This window comes from Microcaecilia unicolor, chromosome 1, assembly GCF_901765095.1.
Source record: "Microcaecilia unicolor chromosome 1, aMicUni1.1, whole genome shotgun sequence".
In the NCBI taxonomy this organism is placed as follows: domain Eukaryota; kingdom Metazoa; phylum Chordata; class Amphibia; order Gymnophiona; family Siphonopidae; genus Microcaecilia; species Microcaecilia unicolor.
The window spans coordinates 188,900,582-188,919,808 of NC_044031.1; the positions used below are offsets into that span (position 1 = coordinate 188,900,582).

Below are 19,227 nucleotides of genomic sequence, written 5' to 3' on the forward strand. Positions count from 1 at the left end.
ACTGCTGCAGGGGCTGCCATTAGAAAAAAATATGGCCAGGGTATTTATTGGGGCTGTAGCGAGCTATGTGTAGGCAGTGTGGCCGCACAGGGTACAAGGGGCTTCAAAATTGTGTCCTCTCCATTGCCTTTTCTGCTTAGCTGTGATGCAGTGGGTGAGATAGGAGCTCTAGGGAGCATATTTGTGGCTCAGGATGGTCCTAGTGTTTATTTATGGATTTATTTAGAATATTTATACATCATCTATATACAATTCTACAACATTAGACATAAAACATAAGTGCAATACAAAATGAAAATACAAACACAAATAACCCATTAATGTAACTACTGTATTTTCATGAATCTAACTTGTGGGGTGTACACGTTTTATGTCCCGAAGTGCCTGGTGCGGGTTATGCTGATCTTTACATCTCAAGGGACACTCAACGTTGCCCTCCCCCCCCCCCCCCGCCCAACACCAAAAAAAACCCCACTCCCAAATGATTTGCATAAAATATAGATATATATATATTTTTATTATATATTTTTATTTTACATTTACATAATAAACATAAATGCGTAAGCAATATCTGCATCAAATAAAAAGAAAAATGAAATCTTCCTATAGTAATTGTCTATCAACTTTGTCCACATACATTTAGATCAGATACCAGGGGGGGGGAAAAAGGGAAAAGAATACTACATCAGTGGAGCAGTAGAGAGCCTATAAAACACTTGCAGCCGATATATAGCATAGTTTTAACTAGTGGATGCAGCCAAGGCGACTAACACCTTCTTTAGAATTAATAAATTCCAGCAGTTTCTTTGGGTCAAAAATTACATAGTTAATTAAATCTAGAGACACTAAGCACCTGCAGGGAAATTTCAATACAAACAATCCACCTAGGTTGAGAATTCTTGGTTTTAAAGCCAAGAATTCTCTCCTTCTTCTTTGTGTGTCCCTTGCTAAATCAGGAAAAATTTGGATTTTACATCCCAGAAAAAGAGCATTTATATGGTGGAAATAAGAGCGAAAAATATTATTTCTGTCCGGGTCTAGGGCAAAAGTCATTGGAAGGGTAGTCCGTTCTGTTACTACTTCTAAAGAACTTTCCAGAAATTCAGTCAAATTTAAATCTGGTTGAGGTTGCTCAATTGAAGATCTAGAAGTTCCCATTATATATTGGGCTCTGACTATGGGCGGATAGCCCTCAGCCAGAATTCTCAATATTTCACCAAAGTATTTTTTTAACATATCAAGAGCTGCAATAAGCGGTGACTTAGGAAAATTTAAAAACCTCAAGTTATTCCTTCCTCCTTGATTTTCTAAGTACTCAAGCTTGCGAGCTTGAATATCTTTGTCCTTGATAACTGTTGAGGCAAAATTCTGTAACTGCATGATTTCACCTTCTAGTGCATTAATTTTGTTTGTTTGGACTTCAATCTTGCCTGACTTAGATTGATAAGATTGTTTTAGCTCCAAAATCTCTCCCTTAAAGGAGTTAGAAACCCGTAGAAGGGAGGAATTCAAACCTTGGATCGCATCTCATAGCAACTCCATCATCACCACAGCCGGTCTCTCCAAACCACCACTCCCTCTGGGTCCTCCTCACTCAGCAGGAGAAGCTTAATCCACTTTGGGCGCTTCAACGTGCTGTAGCTCCGTCAACATAGAACTGCTTCCGGGTCGTGGGGAGTCTGTGCTAGAGGGAGGACTAAGTGAAACTCCCTCGATGCTGCGGTCCACCTCAGCAATTGTGGAACCCACGTCGGCTCTCCTAGCGTTCGAACACCAAAACTCTCCAGAGTAGCCTGACGTGAGGTGGGGGTTTCTACCAGGCTCAAGGAGGTAAAAGCCTTGGTTTTACCCATCACCAGCATGGGGAAAGTTCCTAACGATAGGCTTGCTCACGGATGTTCAGGAGCACAAAAAAAAAACACAACTGCTCCAGTCGCCATCTTGGATCCAGAAACAGGAAGTTGGTTGCATCCTCAGCATAAATATTTTTATTACGAGAAGCATTTAGTAAAGTCTCCATAGTTTGGATGACCGGTAATTACAGTAAAACTTTCCTTCATATTGGTTACCTTGCTTTTCCTCCAGTCTAGCATTTTTGGCATGCCCAGCTCAGCACCATAAACTGAGCATGCATGGGGAAATACAAAGGTGTGGGTAATGCCAAAACAATTTTTACACACTGTTCCTTCTTTTCTGTGGGATATACAAATGTGCAGATTGTAATCCGTGTACGGGGTATATATGCAAAACTAAGGTGTCTGTGGCATCCATGAAGCAACAAATTCAGACACAACTGGAAAGATGTATGAAAACAATGCTGTTTTCAACTTTCATCCATGAGACACAAAAGCACTCTGCATTCAAGAACTGGGGACTAAACCATATCCAAGTCAGAGAAAGGAAAATTTGGTTTCTTCTCAATATGTTACTATTTGCATCTACCTAATATCAGTATTTCTAAATACTATAATGTCTTAACACACTGATCAAGTATACCAGTGGTCCCCCATCCATATTCATATCTATATGACCCTTGTGGTATGAGAGGCTTTTCAAACATCTTGTCCCTAGACGGAAATGCATGTTTATATAACCATACTGGGGGGAGGGGTTGGGTGTCTACTATGATTTCTCTATTTCAGCACAAACCAGTCCATACATGGTCTTAAATTCCTCAAGGGTCTGTACTTCAAACAGAAGATCACAATGTCAGTCACAGTCCCTGACTACAGGCAAAAGTTGTCTGTATAAACACTTCTTAAGGTTGTTGAAGGTGTGAATGCATGTTGTTACCAGTCACAGACCAGGAATGAATATATAACCTCAGGTATAATGGGTATCTTCTAACTGGCACTTGGGACTTGCCACTGCAATACAAGATTTAACTAGGTATACATCTTTCTCTCATGGGTAATGCTTTAATACCAGAGGCATATCACTACTGGAACATCAGATTTCTAAATTAGCCAAGACCCATCCCAAGGACCTCACACACAGGTTACGTTTGACGAGAAAGGCAATTTTAATACTGTGCCTCACAAGAAAAAAAAAAAGAGGAGTCAATCTGTGTACTTGACATTGGCCTTGCACTAAAGGAGCGGGTTCTGGTGAATTCTAGGAAAGCAGCACAAATATGCCTTGCATGTGTTAAGTGCAAAGCAAAATGTCATGTGCGTAAGTGCATTATATGCACTATTCTATAAGGGTGCCCGTAAGCGCAACAGCGTATAACCTTAAGAGAGGTGTACATTTGGGCAAAGCACGAGAGGGGCACTGGTGGGGCTCCCACTTACATACACAACTTAGGTGTGCTCATTTACACCTACCACTGGCCTAGATTAAATCTGCATACTTATACTTAAGTGTGCCAATGCAGATTTACACTAATACACAAGATGCCATTATAGATCAGAACTTACCCCCTGCAGCATTGGGGCACCCCCAGTTATAGAAATGCCCCAAATACAGGCACACTCTGCCAACGTGCTGGCAAGACATCACAGTCAGGAATTTAGGAAGAAAAAAAAATGTATAAATTGAAATCATCCACTTTTCTGAGACCGGCTTCTGCAGCTCTTCACTGACTCAGTTGTTCCACAGGCAGCTTCCCAGAAACACTTCTCACGTTTCTCTGAGAATGGCCATATTCGGAAAGCATCACAAGGAGAGTGATGTCATTTATATTATAGCCAATTTGGGCTTGACAGGTCACATGAGTGCAAGATAACTGTGCCTTCATTTTTTGCCTAGGATAACTTTGGAAGAGAATTTACAGGAATTACATTATGACATGCTTTAAAAAATGAAGAAGTAATAGATACAGAGTGAGGATTTACTACTTAGTATCTGTATGCTGCATAGGAAGCAGGGGGTACAACTTCTTTCCATTTACATTCGGTTGCCGCTCCTCCTTCAGTTGATTGCAAAGAGCTAACATTTCCTTTTCTCTCAAGGCTTGTCAGATATTAAACTCCTATAAAGATTTGCAAACTACCTCCCGTAAAGCAAGAAGCGTTGTACTGAATAGGTTTCACAGTGTTTCCTAGGTTGATGCTGTTCTATTAGGGGTTGTTTTGGGGTTCTCTGCTTGAGCGGGGGAAGGTGGACTGGGACGAATGGACGCTTGTCTTTCAATAGATGACCTGGGGTCATAAGAGTCCAGGCGCCAGGTCATCTCTGTTGTCTGTTTAAGATATTGGTAAAGATAGAGTTGGGGGGAGGGGGTCATTCTGCATACAACCATTAAACTTGAATGGAAAATAGTGGACTGGGAAGAATGGACACTTGTCTTTCAATAGATGACCTGGGGTCATAAGAGTCCAGGCGCCGGGTCATCTCTGTTGTTTAAGATATTGGTAAAGATAGGGTTGGGGGAGGGGGTCATTCTGCATACAACCGTTAACTTGAATGGAAAATAAGGTAATGGGGTAGGTAGGGTAGTGGGAGGTTTCTCACAAAATAAAAAGGGATCATGATATACAGTTTTTTTGCTGTAGATGTTACTTGTTCTTGTTATTCTTGCACATTGTAGTGTAACAGCTTGATGTCTTTGTCTAGACTTGTTGTTTTGTTAGTTTGATGTTGGGTGTTTTGATCCTGAATAAAAAAAACATTAAACCTTAAACTCCTATAAAGAATGCCGTGAAATATATATCATTCTAACTGCTGTAAGAATCAACAAGCTGTACCCACCCAAGAGGCATCTACCATGCTGAGGTTAAGCAGCAGTCACTTCCACTCTACCAAAGCCTCTGCTAGGGAGAAAAAAGTATATAAACTGATCCTGGTCTGTAAAAAAAAATATTTTAGAAATGTTACACAGATAGGGAAAAGTCATTTAAAAGTAAGGGCCTTTTTGTGTTTACAAGGTCTTCATGATTCAATAGTTTCTACAACTGGATGCCAACTCCAGTGTTCCCAGGAAAAATGAGTTTGGTGGTATCAACCTACACCAGACATTTGTCTGTCACAAACAATTCTGTACAACTGCAAGCATTTAGAAGAGTTTCTAGAAGTTCTATTGATTTTAGTGTTATGCCACACAAGAAAAAAAAAGTCAAATCTGTTTAACGTGGCAAAGGCATTGCACTGGAAAAGACGCGCCACGGTGAGTTCCAGTAAAGCAACACATTACTCCAGGGGAGAAGAGCACACTGTCGCTCTCATTTTCAGTTTCTCTCCCATAAAGACAGAGAATATGGTGATAAAAAAAGACCATAAGGACTATCTAGCCTGTCCAATTTCATTTCTAGTACAATGCTATTGATCCTAGTTGATCTCCAAATTTCCCTCTCACTTCGCAGCAGTTGGAGATCATCTACACTTCCTTCACGCTTTCTTAGCTTCCGCTACCGTTTTTTGCCTCTGTCACCCTCCACTAGGAGGTTGGCCTCATGGGCCATTTCTCTGAGCTGCATTGTCATCTACTGAAAAAATAGTTTTGCTGTCAATCTTATGGTCACAGTTCCTCGAATGGCACCTTCCATCACTTTGTTTTCTTGCCAGCAAAGACCTTGCATCTGGAGAGTGTTTCTTCAGGCCCATATTTTTAAACACAACTCTGTAAGAAAACTTGTCTCTTCAGGTTTGCTGTTAGGCAGGTTGTTGTTTTTTTTTCCTAAATCATTGTTATCCATAGTTGATCTTTGTCTCCAGGGTTCACCATATCCTGAAATATTAACTCATGATATTCAACCAGAGGTGGGCAACGCTTTTAATGTCTGCCGCCAACATTAAACCTAGATGTTTAGTCTAGGCCTATATCCGGGCCACCGGCATTGAATATCAGGTTTTATTTGTTGGCCATTAAAACTTAACTGGTTAAGGCAATATTCAGCACCTGACCACTTAAGTTAAACTGGTCAAAGACAGGACTGCAATTTATGCAGTCCGATTTAACAGGTTATCTTATGCGGTCAGGCGCTGAATATTAGCGCCTATCCACATGAGTCCCCTGAGTTAGCCGGTTTAATGGTAGGCGCTAACCATGAACATTCAGCAGCGATAACCAATTAAGTTCCGCTGAATATTCGCTGTAAACCGCAAACAAGCTATTTAACCAGTCAGCAGCCATTTCTGGCCAGTTAAATAGCTTTGAATATCAGCTGAAAAGTATTTTGTGCCAAGTGCTGCAGTTGGAAGTTAGAAAATAATCACAATGGAGCTTAAGAATCAAGAGGTGACTGCTGAACTTCCGTGAAAATAAAATTTGCAAAGCTATGCAAATCAACATAAAAGAACCCAGGCACCAGAGATATAATAAAACGCTAGCAAGGAATAAAGACACTAAACTATGCTGCTCAAGTCAACCATCAAACATATAAATTGCGAGTGACCATACTCACCCGCAAATGCGCAATAGAGACCGAATGTTCAAGGAGCAACACTCCAAACCGTGCCTCCACCAGCAGCTCCTGTACCGAACGTAATGCAGCCAATAGGGAGGGAAGGAGGGGGCGTGGAAATCGGAGGAGGACGTAATGCAGCCAATAGGGAGGTGGAGGGGGCGTAGAAATCGAAGGAGGACGTAATGCAGCCAAAAGGGAGGGAAGGAGGAGGCGGGGAAATCGGAGGACGTAATGCAGCCAATAGGGAGGGAAGGAGGGGGCATGGAAATCGGAGAAGGACATAATGCAGCCAATAGGGAGGGGAGGGGGCGTGGAAAACGGAAGAGGACGTAATGCAGCAATAGGGAGAGAAGGAGGGGGCGTGGACATCGGTGGGGGGAGGGAGGGAGGGAGGATGGAGAAGAGAACCACGATGTACAAGGGCAGAGCAGGAACGATGAAGTGGCCGAAGCAACAAAAAAAAAACCTGCAGCAGAAACCAAGCAGGGATCAAAAAACGTTCTGGGGCCCAACAGAAAAAGGTAAACAGGTGCATTCACTCGCAGCACACACACACACAAGTCCTGCTTTGCAGCGTGAAGCAAAGGCATAGCTGTCCCGCCCCTTTGGCTCACTGAACAGCACGAGTCAGTTCCCATGAATCGATGGAGGGGAGGGCAGGGAACAGAGGACGGTGGCTTGACATGGGGTGAGGGAAGAGGACAGAGGAGAGTTGCTGGACATGGGGGAGGGGCAGGGGACAGAGCAGAGTTGCTGCACATGGAGGTGAAATTTAAAAAAACTCACCCGTTTTAAACCACAGCAGTAGGACATATTCAAAACCAAACCAGCATTCACAAGACTTCTATGTATTCTTCTTTGGATTCATGTCTGTTCCAGTCCATTGGATTATGAACAGTCAGGGTTTCTTAGATATCTATTTGACCTCTAGTTCAGGTCTGATTTTCTGCCTTGGTAATGGTGATCTGCAGAAATTCCAATTGCTAGTTACTGATCCTGTTCACCTCCTGTTCTTGTGTTTGTCCTATCTTCATGACTTTGACCTTGGTTAGGGTCTCACTTATATCTCTGCCTGCTGCTTCTGTTGAGCCAAAACCTCAGGCAGATCATGATGTCATGACCCTGCTTGTTTTAACTCTTCTTGAAAGCGGGTTTTGTATAGAGTGTGCAGTGTGTGGTGATGATTGTTGTAGTGTGAAGGGGAAGAATGAGTAATGTCCTTCCTCTGGCCCACATCTAAAATAAGATACGTTGCTTTCATAAGAGAAACAAGAATATGTAGGCTCAAAATATAATGGGATAAATACGGGAGTTATTTAGTTTGTTATACAGGAGCTAGTTCAGTTCATTGCTCCTATGCCGACGGTAATGCTATGTTTTCTGCTCTTGGGCAGCAGGCCCTAAGCACTATGAGATGTCTGTTGGTAGACACTCTTTATTTATGTATTTGTTACATTTGTATTCCCACATTTTCCCACCTATTTGCAGGCTCAATGTGGCTTACATAGTACCGTAGAGGCGATCGCCAATACCGGTTATAACAATACAAGTGAGGTTGTGTAAAGTAAAGTTCACGTGTGACGGAAACATTCTCTTAATGAAGAAACTGTTAAACCATTGTTAAAGAACCAACATTTGACATCAAAGTGATGAAAAACTTAGACCTATATCTGTTTTACCATTTTTAGCAAAAGCTACTGAGAAGGCTATTAAGTATCAATTAATGGAATTTATAGAAGAAAATCATTTGTTGGGTGATTTCCAGCATGGTTTTAGAGCTAACCATAGTGTTGAATTCTTCCTTTTGTCAATGTTGGATGAACTAAGAATTGGTATGGATCAAAATATTAGTTTTCGTGTTGTTACACTTGATATGCTTCAGCATTTGACAACATTGATTCATCAGCTTTTACTTATTACTTTGCCAAATTTTGGTACTGGTGGACAAATGTTATCTTGGTTTCATTCTTATTTACAAGAGAGAAAATTTAATGTTACAGTAATTTGGTTTCCACATGTTTTCCAATTACTGGAGGGGTACCACAGGGCTCTACACTTTTAGCAGTATTGTTCAATTTATTTATGGTGTCCCTGGGGGAAGGTGTTTCAGAATTACAAGTCTCAATAGAATATATGCAGATGATGTACAATTCTTCTTTCCGATTAAGAAACTCGCTCATGATTTAGTATTGCAGTTGATGATATTTGTGGATAAAATTGTAGATTGGATGGGACAAACATAATATGTCTTTGAATGTTGCAAAGACAGAAATAATGTATGTGGGTAGAACTCTTGATTCATCTTTGTTGATGACAGTTGAAAATCAGGGAGAAAACCTTATTGTAAAACCATTTATATATAGTCTTGGAGTTCTCTGGATAACAATTTGACAATGCAAAAACATGTAGATCACATTATTTCTACATCTCTTTTCCAACTTCGATTTTGAGTAAACCAAAAGATATGGTAACTCTTATGACTTTTGGACGATAGTACAGAGCTTGGTGTTAACTAAAATTGATCATTGTAATTCTTTATTTTTGGGTATATCATCTACCCAGTGCCAAGCTCTGCAGGTCATCCAAAATGCAACTGCTTGGCTGATTACAGGAATTCCAGAGTCTGAACATATCACTCCAATATTAAAAAAAAACTACATTGGCTTCTAGTAATTTATAGAATTCAATTTAAGCTTCTTGTATTGATTCATCAATGTATATATTGGAGAGTTCCAGTATATTTTCGTAATGTTTTATGATTATATAAACCGGGACGGATATTAAGATCTGAGACATCTACTCAACTTTGCCTACCTTCTCTAAAATCATATCATTATATAGAGACTCAGATGCGAGACTTTTCAATTGCTGGTCCATTTGCATGGAATGCCTTCTTGGATATTGAAGATCATGTAACAATATTCAACAGTTTAACGTTTTTTTGGAGAAATACTTTTTTGTAAAGAACTTCTTGGAAGAATGAAGCGTAATTGTTTTTTCTTTTCTAGGAAAATTTTATTGATCATTGTTTTTTTAATTAATTATGTTTTTATTGGTTACTAGTAAAAAAAGGCCCGTTTCTGACACAAATGAAACGGGCGCTAGCAAGGTTTTTCTCGGCTCCCCTGCAGCCACCCATGTCCAGCGACCCTCCTCTCCCCCTGCAGCCACCCATGTCCAGCGACCCTCCTCTCCCCCTGCAGCCACCCATGTCCAGCAACCCTCCTCTCCCCTTGCGCCCACTGCAGCCACCCATATCCAGCGACCCCTGCCCCCTGCAGCCACCCATGTCCAGCGACCCTCCTCTCTCCCCTGCCCCCCCCCCTCCAGCCACCCATGTCCAGCGACCCACTGCCCCCCCTGCAGCCACCCATGTCCAGCCACCCTCCTCTCTCCCCTGCCCCCCCTGCAGCCACCCATGTCCAGCGACCCTCCTCTCTCCCCTGCTCCCCCCTCCAGCCACCCATGTCCAGCGACCCTCCTCTGGACATGAATCAGCTGAGAGGCATGTTTTTTCCCCCCCCCCTGGTTCTGAAGTTGACATCATAATGGCTACGTGATGTCAGCCTGATCTACGGAGCCTAGCAGACCAACTCAGAATGAGCCACGGTCCCAGGCAAGTCAGAACGTTGGAGGTGAGAGTTATTATATAGGATGCGTCATAATGGGTCTGGTGACATCAGCTAGGGCTTTGGAGCCCATCTGTGAAGAAAGTTATGGACACAGGCAGGCAGACGCATAGAATGTTTGGAGGTGAGAATTATTATATAGTATGTCGTTGACTTTTTGTTACCCACTTTGGATAAAGGCAGAATACAAATAAAGTAAATAAAATAAAATCATGTGCTAAAGATGGCTTAAGGTGTAACTTGGGTCTTTGAAGTCCCCTGTTCCTTAGTAATTAGGTGTGCCTTCAGAAATGCAGAAGAAAGAGGGTGTAATGATTTCACGGGCTTGTTGTGACTGGAGGTGTCTTGCAGAGTAAAGGGTTTTAGAAGCTTTTTGCTCTTCTCCATGGAAAGTGGATGGGTGGAAGGGTGGCGTCTCCAGCCACTTTCCATGTAGAAGAGCAAAAAGCTTCTAAACACCTTTACTCTGCAAGACACCTCCAGTCACAGCAAGCCCGTGAAATCATTACACCCTCTTCTTCTGCATTCTGAAGGCACAGCTAATTTCAAAGGGAGAGAATAAGCCTGGAGTACAGGATGATCCTGAGTGAGAGAGAAACCAGAGGTGATCCGTAACTGAGGGGAGTGGGAACTAAACTACTTGCCTTCACTGGAGATGCTTATTTCTTTTTCAAGAAATGGATATTCAGTCTGGAATAGAGAAAGACAGCCACACATGGAAAATTGAGAAATTCCTACACTACAGACTATTATTGGAAGCTCATAGAGGTAATTTTACCAAATGAGTTAATTTTGCATATACTATGACAGAAATGAACCTCACTTCTGCGTCACAATATGTTGGAGATTCTCAGCCCCTCGGATTCACAGCTAATGCTCACCTCAACACTTCCACTGTTGCAAAAGATGCCTCCTTCTGGAGTTTATAAGGTGTAATATACACAGGAAAATATCAAAGTGGGCTTGGACATTCTTTTTGATCAGGTTCATGGCACCCAATACAACTCGTATAATTTTCTCTCTTTTCACCACATCTTCTTGGTTACTGACTACATTTGTTAGTGCTTGAGGATCTTCTCTTTCTCCACATGTAGTGCATAATAGTCATCTGACAGCAAAGATGATTCTCTAAGAGACCTCAGAGTTGAAAGGAATACTGAAATTCCAGTAAGAAGAATCCAGTTCCTGCTTACATAGTAACACAGTAGATGACGGCAGAAAAAGACCTGCACGGTCCATCCAGTCTGCCCAACAAGATAAACTCATATGTGCTACTTTTTGTGTATACCTTACCTTGATTTGTATCTGTCATTTTCAGGGCACAGACCGTAGCAGTCTGCCCAGCACTCAGCTAAGCTTCTGAGGATCCATTCCTTCTGAACAGGATTTCTTTATGCTTATCCCACGCATGTTTGAATTCTGTTACCGTTTTCATTTCCACCACCTCCTGCAGGAGGGCATTCCAAGCATCCATCACTCTCTCCGTGAAAAAATACTTTCTGACATTTTTCTTGAGTCTGCCCCCCTTCAATCTCATTTCATGTCCTCTCGTTCTACCGCATTCCCATCTCAGGAAAAGGTTTGTTTGCGGATTAATACCTTTCAAATATTTGAATGTCTGTATCATATCACCCCTGTTTCTCTTTTCCTCCAGGGTATATATGTTCAGGTCAGCAAGTCTCTCCTCATACGTCTTGTAACGCAAATCCCATGCCATTCTCGTAGCTTTTCTTTGCACCGCTTCAATTCTTTTTACATCCTTAGTAAGATACGGCCTCCAAAACTGAACACAATACTCCAGGTGGGGCCTCACCAACGACTTGAACAGGGGCATCCACACCTCTCTCTATACAGCCTAGCAACCTTCTAGCTAGGGCCACCGCCTTGTCACACTGTTTCGTCGCCTTCAGATCCTCAGATACTATCACCCCAAGATCCCTCTCCCCGTCCGTACATATCAGACTCTCCCCGCCTAACACATATGTCTCTTGTGGATTTCTACCTCCTAAGTGCATCATTTTGCATTAAATTTTAATTGCCAAACCTTAGGCCACTCTTCAAGCTTCCGCAGTTTAGACTCAACAACAGTACCCATGGAGTGTTCCAGGGAAAATGGCTAAAGAGTACACTGCTAAGGGACAGGCCTCTTAGCGCTGCTGTCAGTTGATTGAACTGTTGTGGAATTTGTTTCTGTTTCTGCACAGATACCATGGGATCTAAATGGATGAATTCACATTATTTACCCTTCTGCAATATTTCAGTAAACTTTTTTCTTCTGGAACAATCCCTACCTGTTGATGCTAGGTGGTTTCTTCAACCGTATTCTAAAGAATGGTTTTCCAGGGCCTTAGGCTTAAACCAACTTCACCCCACCACCACTACTGTTTTAGAAAGGATCCAAGAGTCCCTGAAGGTCAGAAGTGGCCCCACAGCTCCCAGATGTGCCCCATGAGTCTGTTGACAAGGTGAATCAGGAGCTAAACAGACTAAAACAATCTAATCTGATACTAAATCACAAATTTCATCACAATTTACAAAACGTTGAAGCAGCTCATCTCTGTCAGTGTACTTTAAACCAAGATACAACATTTTAAACAAGTTTCAATTCATATTTAATACTCAGAAAATGTTATTAGCAACTGAAAGTCTGATCAAGACAGCAGAAGCATTGAACAGAAAATATGTAAACAGATACAGAAATGTATCTCACCAGTCTGGCTCTAGGGAAGTGCTGTGTAATGGTCAGACAGGTTGCGGCTGCTGTGGTGCAGCATTTATAGCCCCCATATCCCTGGTGCATGGCTCCTGGCCTAGGAGATAAATCTGGATGGCTGCAAATAACCCAGACCTAGTACCCATTCAGGTGGCAGTGCAAAGAAATAGGAGGAAACTGCCAAATCCAAAAAGAAAATATTCTCCTCAGGAAGCCACTTCTGAGAAGATCAGGAAAAAGACAGAAAAGAAAGCATTTCAATACTGAACATACAATTTACCAGATTAGCATTTCATATATTAGCGAGGCTTATAGACCAAGGATACCCAAGGTTATGTTCTTCCTTGTGAGAATTCGCCATTAACAGGATGAGGAAAGGATCAACATTTATGAATCAAACTAGATGTGGCAGCTACTCTTTAGTATTTTCAGGATATCTTAAACAGGTCATTTGTAAAGAATGCAATGTTCTATAATATTACATTTTACAAGTAAAAAGCAAAACAGGATGTTGGGAATTATTTGGAAAGGGATGGTAAATAAGACCGAAGATACAATAATGCCTCTGTATCACTCCACGTATCACTCAAAAAAGCTATAGCTGAATTAGAAAAGGTTTAAAGAAGAGCGAACCAAAATGATAAAGAGGATGGAACTCCTCTCATATGAGGAAAGGCTAAAGAGGTTAGGGCTTTTCAGCTTGGAAAAGAGATGGAAGAGGGGAGATAGATTGAGGTCTACAAAATCCTGAGTGGTGTAGAACGAGTAGAAGTAAATCGATTTTTTACTCATTCCAAAAGTACAAGCACTAGGGGACACTCAAGGAACTTACATGGAAATACTTTTAAAACAATAGGACAAAATATTTTTTAACTCAACAAATAGTTAGCTCTGGAACTCTGCTGGAGGATGTGGTAACAGTGGTTAGCGTAACTGAGTTTAAAAAAGGTTTCGGACAAGTTCCTGGAGGAAAAGTCCATAGTTTGCTATTGAGAGAGACATGGGGAAGCAACTGCTTGCCCTGGGATTTTTAGCATGGAATGTTGTCACGATTTGGGTTTCTGCCAGGCACTTGTGTCCAGGCTTAGCCACTGTTGGAAACAGCATACTAGGCTAGATGGACCACTGGTCTGACCCAGTATGGCTACTCTTATGTTCTTATGTATGATCTAAGAAAGCACAGTACAGTCTCAATTATCCAACATAACTGGAACTGACTGTCAGATAACTGAAAAGTCAGATAATATGGAAAATACTGCATAAACCCCTCAAACAACAAATAAAGAAAGGCATAGAGTTCCTGATTTTCAAAAGCTGTTCTACAACAAAGGTTTTTAATTGAAATAATTGCAATGATGTCACTGGGGGGGTCTCTCGGATACATCAGATGTTCAGATTAGTGAGGGTCGGATAATGAGACTGAACTGTAATGTTTGCATGTGACTCTAGAAATCATAAATAGCAGCACCTTGATAGAACATTGAGAAATCTGAAATTGGTCAAGTAGATAAAATCTTCAAAAAACATCACCCTTTTCAGAAAAATGAAATGAAAATCAGAACCAGCTTAGAATGAGTTCCTACTGCTCACTGAGGTATCTAAACCATGGTTCCTTGTACCGTTTCTTTACTTTGAAGAACCCAGTAATGAGGTTCTTATAGATGTTTTTAAATCCCCCAAAGCGAAAAATACTTACCTCTTCAAGCAGACGTGTAACAGCATCTATGTCATTGTATGTTTTAGTCATCTGGCCCACTCTTTCCGCACAGAGAACTGCAAAAGAATTTATGGATATATTAGTAACAAATGTATAGAATACGTAAGCTAACATCATGTCAAAATATTCATCAAGATAGTAAACAAATTCTGAAGTATTCATATATTAGTGGCACAAGATCCTGCTATGCCTCAGTCAAGAACTTCATTCAGTACTGTCTGACTTTTCTGGGGTGCAGGTGAGGGAGGGAAATTAATTCAATCCACATCAAGCCAAAAGAGCACTAGAAGCAATAAAATAACCCCACCTTCTGCTCTCATCTTTGAATGGAGATTGAAATCTAATCCAGATCGGTTTGCTCATTCCTACTCTAACTGGTAAGATGATTTTATGCACATATGGATGCACAGTGTTTTAAAATGCTCAATGTCATGCATAAAACACTGATTTACAAGTAAAGCAGCTTTTAAAATCGGTCTCAGTATGCTCAAACTGAACAATTCATGCTGTTTTAAAAAAAAATTCTTACATTGGTCTTGAGATAAATTTATCTCATTGCATTTGATTTATAATGGGTTGACGATGTAAGAAATTCCAAAGAGCCACCTATTTTAAGCCTATGTTACATAAAGGTGCCTATGTGCTTGTATAGAAAAGGTTCCCAGATTCAGTTCCAATAATGCACCAATGCTCTGGTGTAGGTGTAAATGAACACATGTGCTCTGCATGGAGGAGTAGCTTAAAGCGCAATGACTTCAGAACCAGGCGAACCGGGTTCAATTCCCACTGCAGTCCTTGCAACTCTGGGCAGCTCACTCAACCCTCCATTGCTCCAGGTACAAAATGAGGTCCTGTATATAATATGTAAAGTGCCTGATTGTAACCACAGAAAGGTGGTACATGAATCCCATTCTCTTATAATGGGTATTTTATAAAATACATACATACATCACAAATCTGCCTCCGCTCTACCCAAACTATGCCCCTGGGAAAATCGTCATGCAGATCACATAAAAGCAGGCACACACTTTTTACACATCTTTATAAAAGCCCCATTCTTTGTATACAACAGGCTGTACACACAGAAAAACCTTTGTAAAATTACCCAATAATAATTACATCAAAACAGATTAAGAACAGGCATCCACAAATGCTAAGGATCTGATCTGAAACTGCAAATCAATATACATATAAACATATGAAAAGCAATGGATATTTATATAAAATAAAGGCATAAAATGAATTAGACAAAGAAATGCAAACCTTGGATTAATTTTAAAATGTAACAGAGAAAGTGAGTCATAAAATCCCACACTACCACCCCCTTTGAGTTCAAATTCATAATTCACCTATATTTGATATACTGCAAGTAATAAATATCTAAGCGGTTTTACTAAGAATAAAGACAGAGGGGGGGGGGGGGGAGAAATGGAGGACACAAAATTTAACCTAAGTTACCATTAACCTTAGACTGGTAAAAAGAAATAAGACAGCACTGACAGCATCTGTTCCTGATGTGGTGATTCAATTGCAGCCTTTGATGCTGTATTGGGCTGGTGAACCAACAATCATTACCTTAAAACATTACAAAACTGTCTTGATGTGTACTGCCTCTGACTCCACCACATTTCCTAAGAGTGTTCTTTTGTTAGGAACTCCTGTGAAACTTTCTGGTCAGGACAGAGTCTGAGGATTCTCTTGGACTCCCATCTCTCTTTTAAATCACAGGTTCAACTGGTGATTTGAAACTTTTAAGCTGCACTCGTTAAGCTGTGACCCTTTTTTACTTTGTAATGGAGTTTTACAAGCCATAGTACTGAGTTGTTTGAACTAGTGTAAAATCGTTTATTTGGATTTGCAGCTTCACTCATTACAAATTGTACAAAATTCTGCAGTGCTTCTATTATACGGCTTCAAAAGTTTGAACATGTTACAGCTTATCTTATGCGATTGCAATGGTTGCCCGTTGCTTACTGCATAAAATTTAAAGTACTGTTAATTCATTGTGCTCTTCTTTTATTGTATAATACTGTGCAGCGTTATGTGCCATCACGGGTGATGTGGTTGGCAACGGCCTGTGATCTTGTGGTGCCTGCTTTCAAATCATTGTAACTGGAATAAACCAGGAAAGGAGTTATTTTTTCTGTGACTGGGCCATATGAGTGGAACAAAACTGCCTTGGGGGGGGGGGGGGGGGGCACCTCACTTGACTGCATTTAAGCACCAGTGAAGAATTACTTGTTTTGTTCAGTTTATAATTTGACTCATGAATCAAGAATTCCTTGATTTACTATGTGTTCGTTAGTTGGAGGACATATTGCCATGTCTGAATTACTAGTTGCCCTGCTGTGCCTGGGATTTTGGGTCTTGAGTCGTGATGTTTTTTTATATTGTTATATATTATATTTTTCTTGTCTTTGTTTTTATTATGTATGTATATTATTGTTCTGCACCCTGGAGAAGTGGACTATAATAATAAATCTAAATAAAAGGTTAAAAGAGCAAAATAAGTAACAATTAGAAGTTAAAATTAAAAACCATTTTACACAATAGAAGTGGAGGAAGTGTAAGAAGGACGTGACAAATGTGAAGCTGCAGAAGAGGGGCAACATTTACGCATTAAAAAAAAAATTTACTTAAGATAGAGAAGAAAGTTTGAGTGAAATAATTCTCTCTATCCCCTGTGCATCCACCAAGCCGTGAATGGCTTCTGGGGGTTGCCACAAGTGTGACGGTTTCCATGACAGCCCCTAAGTGGGGTGAGATTGCCAGCACCACCTCCACCTCCACCCAACCCAAGGCAATGGAGGATTAAATGGTTTCCTCAAGGCCACAAGGAGTTGCTATAAAACTTGAACCTAGGCCACCTGCTCCAACCATTAGGCTACTCCTCCACCTGGTTTAAATTACTGTAGGTTCAATTCTAAGTTGTGACAGAAGGTTTAGTTTTTATTGATGACATTGTTCAAAACTGTCACCTTGAATACAAATCGCTACTGATGACAATACGATGTGATGGCAACAGTGAACTGCAATCAGGAGTGGCCTAGTGGTTAGGGTGGTGGACTTTGGTCCTGGGGAACTGAGGAACTGAGTTCGATTCCCACTTCAGGCACAGGCAGCTCCTTGTGACTCTGGGCAAGGTCACTTAACCCTCCATTGCCCCATGTAAGCCGCATTGAGCCTGCCATGAGTGGGAAAGTGCGGGGTACAAATGTACAAAAATAAAAAATAAATAAAATAAATATGATGTGATGGCACAGTGAACTGCAATCAGGTTTCAAATGCACACTCTTTATTCTACTGTTCCGCCAATCACAATGGGTTCCTTTTACCAAGCTGCGGGAAAAAGGTCCCTACGCTAGCAGGAGTTGCTTTTTTCCGCACCCGGTAAAAGCCCCCCCCCCCCCCAATGGCCACACCCATGTGAGATGGCAATAAGGCTCCTGTGCTAACCCCTACTGGCAGGTTAGCATCGCACAAGCCATTTCCATGGGTTTTCTTTTTCCTCTGGAAATGATGACGCTCGGGGCGGGGACTACCACCAGCAGCCGCTTGGGCCAGCTGTAGTCCCAGAAGAGCGAGCAGTAAGCCTGTGTTGGGCTTACTGCCACTCTGTAAAGGACCCCCTGTAATGGCAATATACTCCTGAGGAATTCTGCACAACTGCATAATTCAGAATTTAAGTCTTGCTCACAAAATAATGAGTTTGCTCCATGGCTGCTGAAAGAGGAAGTGAAAGCAACCACCTGGTTTACTTGATGAGCAAGTTCATGGGTCCACCAGCAGAGAAGGTGGAGAAGCAGCTGTATGATCTATATGACCATGGGGCTCATTTTCAAAGCACTTGGATTTACAAAGTTCCGTAGGTTAAAATGTAACTTTATAATTCTAAGTGCTTTTAAAATAAGCCTCTATGTCTCTTGAAAGTGTCAGCTTAAAGGACACGGAGGAGTGTCAGATGGTAGAGTTCAGGGAGGAGGAGCTAGCGCAGTTTACTGATAGCTGGAGACAACAGAGAGAGAGATGACGAGATTGCTAGAGGGTCATCATGCTTGATGGAGTTTTGATAGAGGCCTGGAAAGGGTTAAACTAACTGGGGGTGTCACAGCATAGAGAGGGGGAGAAGGGGCTGGAGGAGTGGCTGAATTCTGGAATGTAAGAGAACTCATGAGCATGGAATCCATAAAAGATACCTCTGGACATGCAAGTGTACATAGCAGGAGAGAATGTGGAGATGAGAGAGAGAGAGAGAGAGAGACAGCTGGGGTTGAAGTGGGGCTTAGGCTTGACTAGATTGAGAAAACTAACTCAAGGAAAGATCTCAGGAGACAGAACTGGAGGTGGGATTGATTATGTAGGAGTTAAGTCTGAGGGGGGGGGGGGTAGGACATTGAGGTGGGAATGACAACACTGGGGGCTATGGAGGAAGAGGGATTTACAGAATTAAATCTGGATGGGGGAGGGAAAAACAGAGGGGTCAATACTGGGGTGGAAGAGCCTGTGGAAGGGATGGAGAGAGGAATAGAAAAAGGGGGCAGGTGTTCAGCCTTACAGATAACCTAAGGGAATTTTGCACAAAACTAACATTTTGCGCCTTTTGGTAATTGTGTTTTTTTTCCCTGCATTATTTTTTAAAAGATAAAACTCAAAAACAATAGATTATGATTTTGACAAAGCATGTATAAATTTTGAAATTTCTGAACACAGAACTCCCCAGGAGTAACAGTAGCAAATCTAGATAGGATTGCATCAAACCCCTAAGCATTTTAGTAACTTATAACATCACACAGCTATTGAAGGTTGCTTGGATTTGGGAAT

The 19,227-nt window shown here is 41.3% G+C and overlaps 1 protein-coding gene across 3 annotated transcripts in view; it reads right to left on the reverse strand.

The window, feature by feature from the left end:
* The window catches only part of TRAK1 (trafficking kinesin protein 1), a 140,925-nt gene that overhangs the window by 93,169 nt on the left and 28,529 nt on the right, over positions 1-19,227 (reverse strand). For all 3 annotated transcript variants that reach the window (XM_030203331.1, XM_030203320.1, XM_030203309.1), the window contains exon 2: positions 14,386-14,462. In XM_030203331.1, coding sequence (XP_030059191.1) covers positions 14,386-14,462 — 77 coding nt within the window. The remainder of the gene's footprint in view (positions 1-14,385; positions 14,463-19,227) is intronic.